Raw genomic sequence first — 18,046 nt, forward strand, 5'->3', positions numbered from 1 at the left:
GGACCAACCAACCCACCACCCCGTGGCTCAACACTTCAACTTCCCCTCCCACTCCACTAAGGACATGCAGGTCCTTGGACTCCTGCATCGCCAGACCATAGCAACACGGCGGCTGGAGGAAGAGCGCCTCATCTTCCGCCTAGGAACCCTCCAACCACAAGGGATGAACTCAGATTTCTCCAGTTTCCTCATTTCCCCTCCCCCCACCTTGTCTCAGTCCCAACCCTCGAACTCAGCACCACCTTCCTAACCTGCAATCTTCTTCCTGACCTCTCCGCCCCCAACCCCCCTCCGGCCTATCACCCTCACCTTATCACCTTCACCTTAACCTCCTTCCACCTATCGCATTTCCAACACCCCTCCCCCACGTCCCTCCTTCCTACCTTTTATCTTAGCCAGCTTGGCACACTGTCCTCATTCCTGAAGAAGGGCTCATGCTCGAAACGTCGAATCTCCTGCTCCTTGGATCTGCCTGACCTGCTGCGCTTTTCCAGCAACACATTTTCAGCTCTGATCTCCAGCATCTGCAGTCCTCACTTTCTCCATGCCTCTCATTACCTTGTATACCTCAATCAGGTCACCTCTCTTCCTCCTAATCTCCAGCGAGAAAAATCCGAGCTTAGTCAACCTCTCTTTGTAAGACAAGCAGCATCTTGGTAAACCTTCTTTGCACCCTCTCCAAAGCCTCTGTATCTTTCCTATAATAGGGCGACCAGAACTGGACACAATATTCCAAGTGTGGTCTCACCAGGGACTTGTAGAACTGCAACAAAACCTCGCGGCTCTTAAACTCGATCCCCCTGTTAATGAAAGCTAAAACACCACATGCTTTCTTAACAACCTTATCCACTTGGGTGGCAACTTTGAGGGATCTATACACTTGAACACTAAGATCCCTATGTTCCTCCACACTGCCAAGAATCCTGTCTTTAATCCTATATTCAGCATTCAAGTTCAACCTTCCCCTTCTAAAATGCATCACTTCGCATTTATCCAGATTGAACTCTGGATAAATACCATTTCTTAGCCCAGCTCTGCATCCTGTCTATGAGGTGCTGCAACCTACAGTAGCCCTCGATACTATCAACAGCATTTCCAACCTTTGTGTCATTTGCAAATTTATTAACCCACCCCTCAACCTCTTCATCCAAATCATTTATAAAATTTACGAAGAACAGAGGTCCAAGAACAGAGCTCTGTGGGACCCCACTCAACATTGACCTCCAGGCAGAATATTTTCCATCTACAACCATTCTCTGCCTTCTGTCAGCCAGCCAATTCTGAATCCAGACAACTAAATCTCCTGTACCCCATACCCCCTAACTTTATGAATGAATCTACCATAGGGAACCTTATCAAATGCCTTGCTGAAGTCCATATACACCACCCCCATTTCTTGACCTTCATCGACCTGTTTCGTCACCTCCTCAAAGAACTCAATAAGATTTGTGAGGCATAACCTGCCCTTCACAAAGCCATGTTGACTGCCTTTAATCACACTGTGCTTTTCCAAATAGTCATAAATCCTACCCCTCAGAATTCTTTCCAAAACTTTGCTGACCACAGATGTAAGACTGCCTGGTCTGTAATTGCCAGGGATTTCCCTTTTCAATCTGCCATGTTTTATCGCCCACTCTTTTACTCTGCCTGTATCCCTCCAGTCTCTGTGTGTCATCCTCACCATTTGCCTTCCCATCTATTTTCATATCATCCACAAACTTGGCGATAGTCCATTCAGTTTCCTCATCAAAGTCATTAATATATTGTAAATAATTGTGGCCCCAGCACTACAGCACTCCATTAGTTATAGGCCATCCTGAAAATGCCCCCATTATCGCAAATCTGTCTTCTATTAGTTAGTCATTCCTCTGCCTGTGCTATTATCCTTCCTCCAACACCACAGGTTCTTATTAATGAGCCAAGTGCATAGTATTGAATGTGTTTTCAAACTCCTCCTCCACAAATGGTGGGATTGTCCTGTGAGAAAGTGAGCACTGCAGATGCTGGAGATCAGAGCTGAAAAATGTGTTGCTGGAAAAGCGCAGCAGGTCAGTCAGCATCAAAGGAGCAGGAAAATCGACGTTTCGGGCATAAGCCCTTCTTCAGGAATGATTCCTGAAGAAGGGCTTATGCCCGAAACGTCGATTCTCCTGCTCCTTGGATGCTGCCTGACCTGCTGCGCTTTTCCAGCAACACATTTTTCAGGATTGTCCAGTGAGGAATTTTGTGTGTCTGAATGAGATAATCTTTCATTCTTCTAAACTCTAGATCCTAAAACTACCTCTCTGTTTTAGGAGCAACCGTTTTACACAGCTAGCATTTGTCAAGATTTCTGCAAATCTGCCTCAACCTGAAAATAAACAGCATTTTTCCCCAAACCCAAAAGACTTCAGAATCTTCGATCTGAGAGACAAATGTACGGCTCTGTTTATTTTGTTCCCTTGTAATTATTTGAACACTCAGGATTATCCAGTAAACATAGTTCAGTTTTAGAATCTCATCTAATATTAAACACTGTATCGTGAATTTGTATTTGCAGGCTGGCTTGGTACAGTTAGAATGTTTTTGTTGGGAACAGTTGAGTGAATTACTGATACGATCCATCAGTCTTTGGGATATATAACATTGAAACATGGCATCACACCAGCACTAAAATTAATATACCACATTATTTATTTGTTCGAAGCAAAACATCTTGTTGGTTTAATATCAGCATCATGTTCACAATGTGAAACAGTTGACTTCAACTCTTGATCAGACATTGGAGATACCTTGCCCTTTCAGACCTGAGGAGGACTGGGCACTTCCAGGCCTGCCTTAGGGCCTGTGATGTCTGGTTGGAACATACATTGAGGGATTATCTGATCAGTGGCCATTACCTGCAGGGTGCTTGAGAAGTGCCCTACTTCAACATTACATTTACATGGCCAATAAATTTACAAGGTTGCTGATCATGCCCATTTTGCAGTATATGAAAACATAGGAATCTCAACATGTGTACTGACTTCTGAAGGTAGATCTTTGGTATATAGGAGTAGAGAACCCCTGGCTGATTTCCCAACTAGAACTCTAGCTAAGGAGATTAATTTGACTGTTCCATTTCAAGTGTAAATTTGAGCATAAGATGGAGCCCATTAAGGCATGCCACAAATTTTTTCATGCAGTTGCAGATTCAAATATAGCAAACGCACCCACATTCTGTTTGAATAAGATGTAGAAAGAGAAAAACATAAAGGACATGAAACTTCAGTAACCATTCTCTTATTTAAAAGTAGGACTTATTCTGTAACAACTGAATATTTTTAAAAGCCCTGTATATTGCACTAAATACTCAGATGCATTGAGCACATAGTATCTATGTGTAATAAACAGTACTCTTATGAAAAATATTTTCTCTTTTTTTAACTCAGTCAAGCAGTTTTACACCGTACAAGTTCATTGGATGAGACTGGGGAGATAGTCTGGCATTTAGCCCTCTGTCTGCTTCTAGCCTGGCTGATGGTTGGGGCAGCATTTTTGAAAGGAATCAAATCTTCAGGAAAGGTAAGTGACTGGTGATGAAGACAGTTACAACTACTGACAAAATACAGATTCCCTGTAAGAATAAAACTAGAATTTATTGACTGTTGTGAAGTGCATAGTTTATGCCCTTGGTGATGTTAACAGTTCCTGTAAGGTATAGAGAACAGAAAATGAACTAGTGTGCAGTAATCCTTTGTAGCTTCCACAGAGCATGGTTACCCTTTGAGGGGATACAGCCTTGAAGAGGAGCAGATATGACACCTCATGCTGCTCAATCACCTGCCAAGTGTTCAGCCACAAACTGTGTGGGTCCTGCTCTGAACAACACAACAATCAGAGAAATGACGAGGCTGAATTAAGTGTGAAAAAAAGTGTGAAGAACAGTCACAAATTGTAATATCCACAACTGAAATTGAACATAACTAATTTCTAGCCCCAGCAATGCCCCCAAATTCGTGAAATGTGTCCCTCATTCTAAGGGTTTCAGTCACTGACACAGGGACTGACGGAAATTCCAATTGCTGCGGAAGGCTGGGCAGGACTTGGGGAAGGGACTGAGCAGATTAGGGTCAGGGTTTTATTTACCATTTGTCTGGACTATTAGAATAGTAAAGAATCATGAAATATGAAATGTTGAATATATTCATGAAGTTCTCATCAATTCTCCTGAATACATCTGTCATTTCCCTGAATGTGATTAATTATAAAACTAAAAATAATATTGTAGAATTTAAACTTATTTCCAACATGTAGCTCAGTGTTAAATATCCCCATCATGTAACCAACTGTCTTCTGATTCACTCTTTGTTTATATTCCTATCAGTTTACAATCAGCTGGATCCAATAAAGTAAATGTTGTACCACTAATACAGGAAAATCTTTCAATTTATTCTCCATTCTCAGGTTGTTTATTTCACTGCAATTATCCCGTATGTGGTTGTGACGATACTCCTGATCCGAGGCGTTACCCTGGAGGGAGCCTCTAAAGGAATTGAATTCTACATCGGAAGCCATTCAGACTTCTCCAAACTGGCTGATGCTCAGGTAAGCTCAACAACAGAATCAATTGAATTTCAAAAATCACTTTTTTTTATTTAACTGTTCCTTCTTTTATTTTGTCTGATTGAGGTATTAAAATTTAGAATTGAAATGTACCTTTCAGTCTTTTGTTTGTATTTGGAAAGATCATTTTGCACATGTTGCGAAAAGCTAGCTGAGACTTTGTGATGAATTCTAATGAGTTAGTTTATTGTTGTAATCATCTTGGTATGAGCAGGAGGGAATCAATGCTAAGGGCTAGGATGATGAGATTAGATACAACTGGATGAGATCGGCAGTGGGATGCAAAGGATTGTTTATTCTCAGTGCCTCTTTCTTTCTGAAATCATGGATTGATTCAGTAATCAGATTTTCAGTTACAATCACTTATGAGACTATGTCATCAATATTTGTTCAATATACATTGGTGGGATATGGGCATTGCTGGCTGGCCAGCATTCATTGCCCATCTCTACTTGCCCTTGAGAACGGCAAAGCTGTGGTAGTCCATTTGACAATTCCTGACCTGTTTAATGTCAATGATATTTGGAGTTTATCGAGAAGTGGGAGATGGCATTGTCACAATATCATCTGTACCTGAGATGTGACTACAGAGAGAAAGCAACTGAGCATCTGTTTAACCAAGTAAATTGTTTGATTGCAAAATTAACAGCACATGAACTGTGATAGTGAAGGAAATGTAACTCTCAATGAGTGAACTTAGAGTAGTTCAGAAATAAAATGCAGAATTTTATGCCCATCCAAATGACAATTTGGGAGCAATGGGACATGAAATTGGGTGGGAAAGCATTAGTTTGTAGCTTCTTGTCACTCATCTATCGTGGTGGCAGAAGATTCATGGATGGATTTTGATGCTCTGCCATTAATTATGGTGTTTAAGTGGCCAATGAATGGCCATTGAAACATCTCCTCCCTGGTTCTGCACCTACTTGTGGAGACCAGGGGACAATCATGAGGAAAGGCGAAATCAAAATCCTGTTGAATTCCTATCGGGCTTCCAAGAAGAGGGAATTCATCTAAAGGCATCAACACTTATTTGAAGGACTCTACTTCGTGTAGATGGGGGGACTGGGGACTGGGGGGAGCTGCTGAGAGCTAAGATCCTGCCTTTCAGTTGATCTTCTCCCCCTTCCCCCACAAACCCTTCTTCCACATCAACAATAATAATGTGACTCTACGCATGTACTAGGTAATTTCACACTGAGCCAAGTTTGTAAATGTCAGGAGATATCATTTTTATAACAGCAGAGTGGTGCATATCAGAGATATTTCTCTGAACCTCTGAGTGCAGTCAGAAATTGCTGTGGAATTTACACATAAATAACAAGGAGCATCTGGAGCCTCACCATTTAAGTATAAGATGGTTCGTTACAAATGTGCACTCTGTTTGACATTCATACCTATTTTAAATCTAATTTAAATCATTTTTGTGATCCAAATTAACCCCAATGTATGCAGTTTACATTTTGCTTAACAGACTGCAGTGCAGAAAATAGCAATGTCTTTGCAGAAGATCAGATTTTTGGTCCAGTGGGGTTTTATTTCTGCTATGAGTCAATTTTGGAGAGAAAATCTTAAAGTTGGCAGCAAGTAGTCAAAGGAAAATCAAATGATGGCCCTCCTATTAAGTGAGATGGTGTTGATCAGAGCTAGTTTAATTCAGTCAGATCACATTGAGCTGCTGGACTAACTCACACTATGCTTCTTGTGGTCAATGTAGTTTTTCAGTTGAATGAGTTCAAGTGAAATCGTTCAGCGCTGATGAATTCTCCCTTCTATTTATCAGGTCTGGAAAGATGCTGCAACACAAATTTTCTACTCGACATCAGTGGGTTGGGGCAGTTTAATCACATTGTCATCCTACAACAAATTCCACAACAACTGTTACCAAGATACCATCATTGTCTGTGTTGTTAATTGTGCTACGAGTGTGTTTGCGGGATTTATCATCTTCTCCACTCTTGGACACATGGCTCATGTGCAAAACAAGCCCGTTTCAGAGGTTCCACGGTCAGGTAAATACAAAGTTAACCATACTATTCTGCTGCAGGATGGCACATATGTGTCATTTGTTTGACATCGATGGGGTACAAGAGGACACCTGGGCCTGAGTGTAATTTGCCCAAAAGAGCATTGAGTCAATGGGATTAATGGAATGAGAAAGGAACAGAAAAATAATTGAGAATGATAGTAACAGGGCAACAGGCAAACATAAGACAGGTGCTCAGAGAATTCAGTAACAGAAAGATCAACTTTTCCTACATTATTGGAATTGGTGCACAATAAAGTTCTCATGGAATGATTGTGTTTATTAGTGGCTTCTATTTCCGGATTTATTTTGATGTTAAATAAAAGTTGGGTTGATAGCTAGGGAATGGTAGAACAATTATTGCGTGGCAGTGATTAGATTACTGAACAACCTGAGTATCTGTCCAGGGACAACCATGCCAACCACCATCACCTGCCTCCTCCTATTCATTCTCCCAGGATAACTCTGCCGTCCTGGAAGCAAGATTTGAGAGATTCAGCAAAGCTCTAGTGATTTTGAGATGTACTCCATTTGAACTTGATTTGACACCTTCAGGAAGCCAGTGGTTTGATCCACCATGTTCCTGTTGATAGCAAGTGTTCCATTGTACACCAGCTTGAGTAGCAAGGAAGAACCGCCAGCAAGGGCAGGTCTGGATATTCCAGTTGTTCTGAACTCCTTGTCACTGCCCCCTTATTTGACTGAGGCTGGAGGAGTGCATTATCTCCCACTCATCCGCTACTCCATTGATAACAGCATGCATGTAAATGTTTTACCCAGTAACCACCATGGGCAATGATATAACTTAGCTAGAATGGGTTTAAACTTAGAAGATCTATCAACCAGGTTTCTTTGGGAATCCAAGATGGCGGCGACCCAGCAAGTCTGAGTCTACAGTGCTCCTCCCAAGACTTGGGCAAAGTGGGTCGCCCACCCCCACCACACTCACCAAATCATTTAAAATAGTTTTTACTTAATGTAATTAGTTGTTTCGTATTGAATTTAAACAATTTCATCTCCAGTAAAAATGACTAAGGGGGAGCCTGCAGCTCTCAGCAAGCAGGAACCCCTCCCCCACCCTCTCCAGCTGCAGAAGAGGCATCCGCAGCCACCCCGTGGGGGGGCTTACTTTCGGTGGCGAGCCTCGTGGGAATAATATCCAAACTTGATGCGAAGATTGACGCTTTTATAGAAGAATCCTGAAGCCGATGGGACTCACTCTCAGCAGCGCTGCAAAAGCAAGACATCAAGGAAATCGAGCGGTGAGTCGGAGGGGCGGAGCTAAAGGCCGCGACCTCCGAAACTACAGCACAATCGGCCGTGAATCAGGTCCAGATTCTCGAACAGCGAGCCTGGACCTTAGAGAATCACATTGACGACCTCGAGAATTGAGGCTGTCAAAAAAATATTCATTTGCTGGGCCTTCCCGAACGGGAAGAGGAAGGCCAGCTTACAGTGTTCCTTGAACAGTGGCTTCCACAGCTTTTAAATCTGGAGGCTGGATCAGGCCGGTAAGGGTGGAATGGGACTACTGGGTTGCAATACGCGGACCCGACTCAAACCAGCGTCCCCGCCCGGTCCTGTTCTGGCTGCAGAGTTATAAGGAGAGGCAGATACTTTTAGAAGCCTCCAGAAATCTTGGAAAAGATCTCCAAGCCATGATCTATAAAGGATCCAAGATCATGTTATTCCAGGACTTTTCCCCAGCTCTGGTCTGAAAGATGAAGGCGTTTGATGAGGCGAAGAATTGTTTAAGGGACTTAAGTATTCAGTACTCCTTGCGCTACCCAGCGACGCTACGCTTTAACTATGAAGGGTCCATGTATAACTTCGGATCGCTGGAAAAGACCAAGGAATTTTGGGACTCTCTTAGATAAATTGTAAGAGATAATTGATGTTGGTTTGCTTTCCCCCCACTCCAGTTTACATCCCACCCTCACTTTTTTTTAATATATTAATCATTTTTTTACCTTACTGTTTAATATTATCTTGGGGGGTGGGGAGAGGGATTTATTTATTTGTTCTCTACTAAACGATTTTCTCCACCTCCTTGTTATTTTTTATTATATATATATGTATAGGCTGGGGGGTCTAGTTAATGTTGGTGGGGGGAGGTGGTTACCTTATACTATTTTACCTCTGTTTCTCGGAAAGGGGTTGTTTTCCCTTGTTATTTTGTATTATTATATTTAATTATTACTTGTTGAGGTTGTAATTTCATAGTTATATATGTTTATACATGGTATCACCATGACCAAATATATCCAGGTGTTGGTGTGGGGTGGGGAGGGGGTGCGTAGGGTGCTCACTGTTAACTCTAGTTCGGTAGTATATTTGAATTTTCTTCATCCTATTGAGGGGCGCCTGGGTCAAGGGTGGGGCACTGGTTTGGAGGGGATACAATAGACTTTTGGAAAGGAAGTGATACCCCCGGGAACAAGGGGGAAAATCTCCATTTAAATACGTTTTATATATTTTTTATTTCGAAATAGTTTTTTATTTTACTGTTGTGAGTGTATTAGAGAACCTTTATTTTTGTGAATTTTATATGCTCTATGCTCGGGATGTTCTGGATAGGGTTTCCCCTCCTGAGGGATCTCGGATTTGCCTGGACGATTATGGTTGATCAGTCAGTTAAATGGTGCACCTGGAATGTCAAGGGGAGTAATTCACCAGTCAAAAGGAAGAAAATATTATCAAACCTCAAGAAAGAAAGGGTTGATATAGCTCTCCTACAGGAGACACACTTATTGGATAAAGAACACTTGAAATTACGACAGGGTGGATTTGATCAGGCCATTTTTACTTCTTTTAGCTCAAAACGCAGGGGAGTTGTTATTCTTATTCGGAAGGATTTCCCTTTCAAAATCCTAAATCAGATAAAAGATGAATCTGGACAATATATTCTGATTAAAGCCCTTATAAATGGAGAGGAATATGGGATTTTAAATTTGTATTGCCCCCGGCACTTCCTTTTAAATTTATAATGGAAGCCTTCTCAAAGGTGATGGCTCTCAGTGCCTGTCATACAATTATAGCGGGAGACTTTAATTGTATTATGGATCCGGAAATAGATGGGATTCCCAAGAGTACTGCAGGAGTATCTCCCAGATCTAGACAATTGGTGGATTTGAACAAAAAGTTAGGACTAGTAAATATATGGAAATGCCTTCATCCACAGGGCAGAGATTTTTCTTTTTACTCCAATCCACACAAATGCCATACCAGAATTGATCTGTTTTTTGCCCCTCGATTTTTTAAAATTCCATATCATCCTGTAAAATAGGCAGTATTACAATTTCTGATCACGCTGCTGTATATATGGAAATCAAGGCGAGGAACAATGAGACATCACCCTGGCATTGGCGTATGGACCCCTTCCTGATGAAAGACAGTAAATTTGTAAAGTACTTCTCTCAAGAATTTAAAACTTTTTTAGAAATTAATTTAGGTACGGCTAGCAACCAATCAATAATGTGGGAGACCAACAAAGCTTACGCTTGGAAAGGTTTGATCATCTCATACTCAGCGACCCAGAAAAAATTAAAGGGAGAACAACAGCGTCTGCTCGAAGCTCGCTTAAAAGCAGCTGAAACAGCATACGCTGACAGACCTTCTATTATCAAATTGCAAAGGATTACGGCCCTTACGACAGCTCAAAATACCACCCTTACCCAAACGGCTAAGAGGGAAATATTATTTGCAAAACAAAGGTCATATGAATTTGGTAAATACTTAGCATTTCTTGCAAAGAAAAAGAAGGCCCCTCAAATATCACGTCTATCAAGGAAAGTACTGGTATTTTTACTCATGATCGTAAAAGGATTAACACAATCTTTAGAAAATTTTATTCTGATTTATATAAATCACAGGATTGTGAAGACAGGACTTGGAGGATGCAATCATTTTTAAAAACTTGACCTTTCTGGACCTAACTCGGGAACAGATATCGGTCTTGAATGTTCCCCTAACAATCCAAGAAATACTTGACACAATCAGGCAACTTCAGAGCGGTAAGGCACCTGGCCCAGATGGCTTTCAAGATGAATTCTATAAAGAATTTACAGGAATATTGGCTGGTCCACTTATGGACATGTATAACTACTCATACAGTCAGGGCTGTCTCCCGCCTTCACTGAAAGAGGCAAATATCTCTCTTATCCTTAAAAAAGGAAAGGACCCAGAAGATTGTGTGTCATACAGATCAATATCCTTGCTAAATGTAGATTTTAAAATCCTCTCTAAAACGTTAGCATTGAGGCTAGAAAGGGTATTGCCACATATCATAAAGGAGGATCAGACGGGGTTTATTAAGGGCCGTAGATCATCCAATAATGTTAGAAGGGTTTTGAATGTGATTCAAGCCTGCCATCAGGGAAAGATACCAGGAATAGTAGTCTCATTAGATGCGAAAAAGGCATTCGACAGGGTTGAATGGTCATATTTGTTTTACACATTAGAAAGCTTTGGCGTTGGAAAGGTGTTTACCAAATGGGTCTCAACACTGTATAGTGATCCCAAAGCAGTTGTGATTACCAATGGATTAGGCTCGGATAACTTCAGTATGGATAGGGGCTGCCGTCTGGGATGTTCTTTCTTGCCATTGCCATTTACGCTAATAATTGAGCCACTAGCAGAAACTATACAGGCTGACCCTAATATAACGACCCCGAGGATTGGTACAGGTAAACATAAAATTACCCTTTATGCAGATGATGTTCTTCTATTCCTCAGTAATCCTTTGATGTCCGTGCCTCGCTTAATCCAAGTTATTAATACATTTAGTGTATTTTCAGGCTATAAAATTAATTTCTCAAAATCGGAGGCTCTGCCAATGGGTGGCCTTGCTAGTATATCCCACTTATTGGATGGATCCCACTTTCCCTTTCAGTTGTCCCTGGAGGTTTTTTTATAATTAGGCATTTTTATTACCCCAGCATTTTGTCAGTTATACAAGGCTAACTTTGTGCATTTACTGGAAAGGGTAAGGCAGGACCTCCAGCAATGGAGACCTTCCAATTTCCTGGCTAGGTAGAATAGCACTAATTAAAATGAATGTCCTGCCCCGTCTCCTATACCCTATGAGAATGCTTCTGGTGATGCTGCTGAGGCTGGCACTACGTAAATCATAAGGCTGGTTGGGTTTCTTTATTTGGAATCATAGACAGCCCCTCATTGAGCTGAAGAAGCTACAGCTTCCACAGGCAAGGGGAGGATTGGATTTCCCAGATTTTAGGAAATATCAGTTAAGTTCCCTATTAAGTTACATAGCTGATTGGGTCTTGTCTGACCCGCAATCAATCTAGCTGGACATCGAGGCTTCTCAAGTAAAATGCCCACTTATTAACCTTTTATTTTCAGACAAGAGGAAAATCATTACGGATCACTGTAAAAACCCCATAATACTGAACACAATTAAAGCTTGGAATATAATGCGGCAAAATGAGGGCAACTCACATAAAACATCCCCTTATGCTCTGATAGTGGGAGCATGGGGATTTCAACTGGGGTTTACAGATGCCACTTTCAAATTCTGGAGATCCAGGAGTATCTGTTGTTTAGGGGGTCTACTTAAAGAAGGGATCCTGATGTCTTTTGAACAGCTGCATCAGAAATTCGGATTACCTAATGGAGACCTCTTTCGATACTTCCAAATTCGAGATTACATACAGAAGAAGACTACGTTATTAGATAGTCTTTATAAATCAGATAGAGAATGTAGAATGCTATGGCCAATGCGGGTATCTTCCATCAGTACTATTTATCATTTACTACATGGTGAAGTATTGGGAGATATAGACAATCTGCTTAAAATATGGGATCAGGATTTGGGACTAGAAATCTCTATAGAAACGTGGAATGACATTTGGGAAAATGCCAGAAGAATCACCATCTGCAACAGAACTCAGGCCATTCAGCTGAAGATACTTCATAGGGCCCATATAGCACCAGATCGATTGGCAAAATTTAAGGCAGGAACATCTCCGATGTGTCCCAAATGTAAAATACAGGTGGGCACTTTTGTACATTGCCTATGGACCTGTCATAAGATGCGTAGATATTGGACTAAAGTAGCAACTGCTCTGACAGAAATCTTAGGAACGGAAATTAGAGTGGACCCTGTATCTCTCCTTTTGGGCTTTTCGATCTTACCCTCCCTGGATATGCACGGGAAGAGATTATTTTCTATTCTCTCTTTCTATGCAAGGAAAAATATTTTGATAAACTGGGTGGCTGAGGGCCCCCCTGGACTTTCAATTTGGCACAGATTAGTTATGGAATGTATTCCCCTTGATTTCCTTACAAATATGGTGCACCAAAAGACCAAATTATTTCATAAAATATGGCAGCCCTTCTTGAATTATATAAATACATATATTTTGGCCGTCCTAACAAGGGCTTTTATTTAATTGAAATGGCGAACCTGGCTGGTCTGTGGCCCCTTGGGAGAGGAATCCCGCACGAATACGGGTTTTGTTACATACGATGTTAATACATTCCCAGCATGTATCTCAGTACCCAATTTCTGTGTTATCCGTTGGGTTTTTGTTTCTCTTATTTGAATAATGTAAGAGACTTAATTCTGCACTCTGGTTAGTTGTCGGTTAGATTAGTAGTTAGTTGAGTTTTTTCTTGTTGGTTTTTTTTTGTTAAATTTTGGTTATTATTTATTTAAGATTTAATTGTATATCAATGTTTATGCATGGTTTTTTTATTTTGTAAACTTGTAAAAATGTTAAATTTTCAATAAAAATACCTATAAAAAAACAAGTTTCTTTAAAATTATTGATTCCCATTGAAAGTAGGCATTATTCAACAAATGTATAGAACTGATTTAACATAGTTTGAGATATGAAATTACTGGCCTTCGACATATCCAGTTCACAATTAAGATGTCACAATCTCACCATTCTGAATTACTGATCTCATGCCCATACATTCATCCTTATATTCAGGGTGTGCCACATGGTATGTTCCAGAAGTAATTGGAATGTCTCAGCTGAGACTTTTTGAATTTGCCTCAACATCAGTGACTATACGGAATTAAATGTAGCAGTGTGTGTTGATTGTACGCAGGACTAATATTATCATTTGTTTTGTATCCATTGTTCAGGGTTTGGTTTGGCCTTTATTGCCTACCCAGAGGCCCTTGCACAGTTGCCATGGGCAACTTTATGGTCCATTTTATTTTTCTTCATGCTGATCACTTTGGGACTTGACACACTGTTTGCAAGTTTTGGTAAGAATGACATCTTTTAAGTTCAACAATAATGTTACTTAATTTAACCAATCTCTTTCTACTTTTATAAAAGGAACTTATCTAAGCTATTATGTTTGGAACTACTGCTGATGATTGTAATGCATGAGAAAACAATGTCACTCTATAGTCAAATTCTCCACAATGTCTTAATGAAACCTCGGCTTGGTTGAATGAAGTGTGTTCCAAGTTGTAGGAAAGAAATATTCAGGTCATTGTTACCTAACATCTGGAAGATTTACAGTGGAATTCATGTTTTTTAAAAATCTGCATTCATGTTCAGTCGCTGGTCACAATTTTGTTTTTCTTCATTCATTCATGGGATGAGATCATTGCTGGTTAGGCAGCATTTATTGCCCATCTCTAATTGCCCAGATGGCAGTTAAGAGTCAATCACATCACAACGGATCTGGAGCCACATCTAGGCCAGATCAAGTAAGGATGGCAGCTTCCTTCTCTAAACGACATTAGGAAATCAGGTCAACTTTTCCAACAATCAATTCATGGTCAACATTAGATTCTTAATTCCACCAACTGCCGTGGCAGGATTTGAGCCTGGGTCCCTTGGACATAATCTCTGGATTAACAGTCCAACGGTAATACCATTAGGCCATTGCTTCCCCTTTCCTTGTTCTTTCTGTTGTATCATACAACTCATATTTCTGTTTCTGCTGCCAAGTTCTAGGTGTCTCAATATAATAACTATCATTTTTGATGTACATCTAGACCCTTTTCATCAGGAACAGGATTTGTTAAAATGTATTAAGCAGCAATTATGTTGTGATTCAGTTAACAGACTAATCTGGAGGCCTGGATAAATGACCTGGAGACATGAGATCAACCTTCACCTCTATGTCAAAAAAGAACTGCAGATGCTGGAAATCAGAAATTGCAGGAAGAACTCAGCAGGTTTGGCAGCATCTGTAGAGAGGAAGCACAGTTAATGTTTTGAGTCCAGTGACCCTTCTTCAAAAAACAGCATTCTGAAGTAGGGTCACTGGATCTGAAATGTTAATTCTGCTTTCTCTCCACAGATGCTGCCAAACCTGCAGAGTGTTTCCAATAGTTTCTGGTTGTGTTTCACGTCAGTGTCTGAGGAATTTGAATTCAATCAAATAAACTTGGATGAAATAACATTGCTGTCAGTAATTTTGACTGTAGAGCTATCATTGTGTCAGAAAAACCCATCTGACACCTAATGCCTTTTATAGAAGGAGATTGTGTGTGAGAGACCTTCTTGAAAACCTCAGAACCATAATCATATGTTAGACCCTGGAATCCTTGATGTGCATTTTGCTTCAATGCTTTATGTTATTAAAGAATCCAACAGAATATTTATTGCAGCTCACTGTTATATACAAACATTATATTCATGTACGCTTCTCGGTGAGTATGAAAGTACTCAATTACAACATGCAGCACAGTTTGTCAGTATGTCATGCTTGAAGTGGCCCAAGTCAAGATAGTTTCTGAGACCTTTCTGCTCTTAAGTCACATAATTATGCAGGGTTTATATAATGTCTTACAGGTTATTATATTAGATAAGATTCCCTACTGTGTGGAAACAGACCCTTTGGCCCAACAGGTACACACCGACCCTCCGAAGAGTAACCCACCCAGACCCATTCTCCTACGTTTACTCCTGACTAACGCACCTAATACTACAGGCATTTTAGCATGGCCAACTCACCTAATTTGCACATCCTTGGATTGTGGGAGGAAACCAAGCATCCGGAGGAAACCCATGCAGACATCACAACCCACACTCATTCCACACAGACAGGCACCCAAGGCTGGAATTGAACCTGGGTCCCTGGCACTGTGAGGCAGCAATGCTAACCACTGAGCAACCTTGCTGCCCCACAGTGCTGTGGTAACATATTAATTGTGAGGCATGAAACAACAAGCCTCTCTGAAATAAAGTGGCAAGCCACTCAGTTGTGGCTCATTGCTCCGATAGGAAAAATAAACCAGATGAACTGCCTGGCATCAGAAACAGCAAAGGTACAATCTTCCCAATCAGTGTTGCAAACTCTTCTGCAATACAATCTGAGAGAGTTCTCCCACACATTGTTGAACTAAATGTCTAATATTGTCGTTCCCACTGAATCACAGCCTATAGCCCACATCTCAGAATCTTCTATCACCCACCCTGAGATGGTGAGTTACTTTCAGGAGACATTAGCAAGCCTCCATTTTCCAAACATTGCTCTTATACAATTCTGCCCATAGACAGAGAAATCTCTCCCCATTGGCTCCTTCAGTCCTCTTGGCTGCCATTTCTCTGGTGGTGGATTTATCTAAGACTTGGTATAAATCATTAATTAATCACTGATAACTTTTGTTTTCAGTAGAAACAGTATTAACAAGCCTGCTGGACCAGTTTCCTGAGTTCCTTAGGCCAAAGCGTCTTTATCTGACAGCTGGTCTTTGTTTGTTATTTTATTTCCTTGGCCTTCTGTTTGTAACACAGGTAAGTTGTAGCTTAGTCATTTGCTATGTTTCCACATGAGCAATCAACCCTCTCTAGACAAGGATACTCAGTAAAATGAGACACTGTTTCATAAATCACAAAGAATTAAGTTCCGTCTAAATAAGCTCCCAGCATTTAGAACCCCACTGCTGGTTTGGTTTTGGACCAAGGATGATGATAAAAATGGATAATTGGCAGTCCAGAATAAGAAGAATGAACTGGAGGAGAGCTGACTTCAATGGGCAAAGAATGGAGCTGAGCCAGAGAGACAGGAACAAAATTATGGTGGGAAAAACAGTCACTGAACAAAGGGCTATGTTTAAAATAGACATGATTCAGGTACAATCAAGGTATGTTCCCTCAAAAAGCAAAAGGAGAACAAACAAATGCAGAGCTCTGAGGATGAACAAAGGAGATAGAATACAAAATGAAGAAGAAAAAGTGAGTTTATGATGAGTGTCAAGACAAAAACTTCAAGCAGAACACTAAGGTTCAAAGGGGAAGTGAAAAGCATATTGGAGAAGTGAAGGGGGTTTAATAAGAAGATTAAGGTCAGAGGTAAAGCCACCATGGGCCTACTGGGCCACAGAGAGGCGACGAGTGATGGTTTAATGTGAGAATCACCACACCTCAGGGAAGGGGAGAGGTTGATACTTCGTGGTATCTTCAGCTGGTGCAGGAATTGAAACGCACCTCTGACATCTCTCAGCATTTCAAGACAGCTGTCCAGCCAAATGTACTAACTGATGAGAAAGCACTGATGAGAAAGCACTGTCAGCAAAACATATCAAGGAATTCCAAAGTCTTCTATAGGCACATTAATAGCAAAATGAGGAGTTGAGTCAATTAGGGTAAAAAAGGTGGTTTACACAGTGAATCATAGAATCCTATAGTACAGAAGAGGACCTTTGGCCCTCAAGTCTGTACAACCAAAATTATATTAATTCTACATTAATCTCACTTTCCAGCACTTGGCCCACAAATTGAAATATAGGAAATATGGAGACAAGAGACATGACTAAGGCGTTAACTGAATACCTTGCATCTGTCTTTACCAAGGAGATGGAAGCGACACCAGTTATAGTAATGGAGGAGGAAGCTCTATCACGATAAAGATCAATATTCACCAGGAAGAAGTTTTGAGTAGGCAATCAATATTTAAATTGACAAGGTCCAGAAGCAGGTGTCATGCATCCAAGAACATTTAGGGAAGCAAGTGTAGAAATTAAAGCACCACTGACCATAATTTTCCAGCCTTCCCTAAACTCAGGGGAGGTGCTGACTGGTTAGACAATTGCAGACGTTACGCCTTTATTTGTAAAAAAAAAACCTGTGAAGGTAAGCCCAGCAATGACAGACAATTCAGTTTAACTTCAGTGGTGGATAAAAATCTGGAAACAAATATTAATGACAGAATCAGTTGAGGCATAGATAAATATGTGGGTTAATTAGGAACAGTCAGCGTGGATTTCTAAAAGGCAAATCATGGCTGACAATTCTTGAAGAGGTAATAGAAAGGATCGATGAGGGTAATGTCATTGATGTGGTGTACATGAACTTTCAAAACTCACTTTAAGCAATGTTACACAGCAGACTTATGAAGAAAGTTATAGCTCATGGTATAAAGGAGATAATAGCTGTCTGGATACAAAATTGGCTGGGTGAAAGAAACTGGAGAATAGTGATCACCAAATATTTTTTGGGT

The 18,046-nt window shown here is 40.7% G+C and overlaps 1 protein-coding gene across 1 annotated transcript in view; it reads left to right on the top strand.

Moving 5' to 3' along the window:
• The window catches only part of LOC132819995 (sodium- and chloride-dependent neutral and basic amino acid transporter B(0+)-like), a 63,851-nt gene extending 46,397 nt beyond the window's left edge, over positions 1–17,454 (top strand). The window contains exons 6-12 of the mRNA XM_060831926.1: positions 2,540–2,553; positions 3,411–3,543; positions 4,426–4,566; positions 6,368–6,596; positions 13,725–13,850; positions 16,223–16,341; positions 17,401–17,454. Of these exons, the coding sequence (XP_060687909.1) occupies positions 2,540–2,553; positions 3,411–3,543; positions 4,426–4,566; positions 6,368–6,596; positions 13,725–13,850; positions 16,223–16,341; positions 17,401–17,454 (816 nt within the window). The remainder of the gene's footprint in view (positions 1–2,539; positions 2,554–3,410; positions 3,544–4,425; positions 4,567–6,367; positions 6,597–13,724; positions 13,851–16,222; positions 16,342–17,400) is intronic.
• Positions 17,455–18,046: the final 592 nt, after the last annotated feature.

The sequence above is a fragment of the Hemiscyllium ocellatum genome, chromosome 11 (genome assembly GCF_020745735.1).
Source record: "Hemiscyllium ocellatum isolate sHemOce1 chromosome 11, sHemOce1.pat.X.cur, whole genome shotgun sequence".
Lineage (NCBI taxonomy): Eukaryota > Metazoa > Chordata > Chondrichthyes > Orectolobiformes > Hemiscylliidae > Hemiscyllium > Hemiscyllium ocellatum.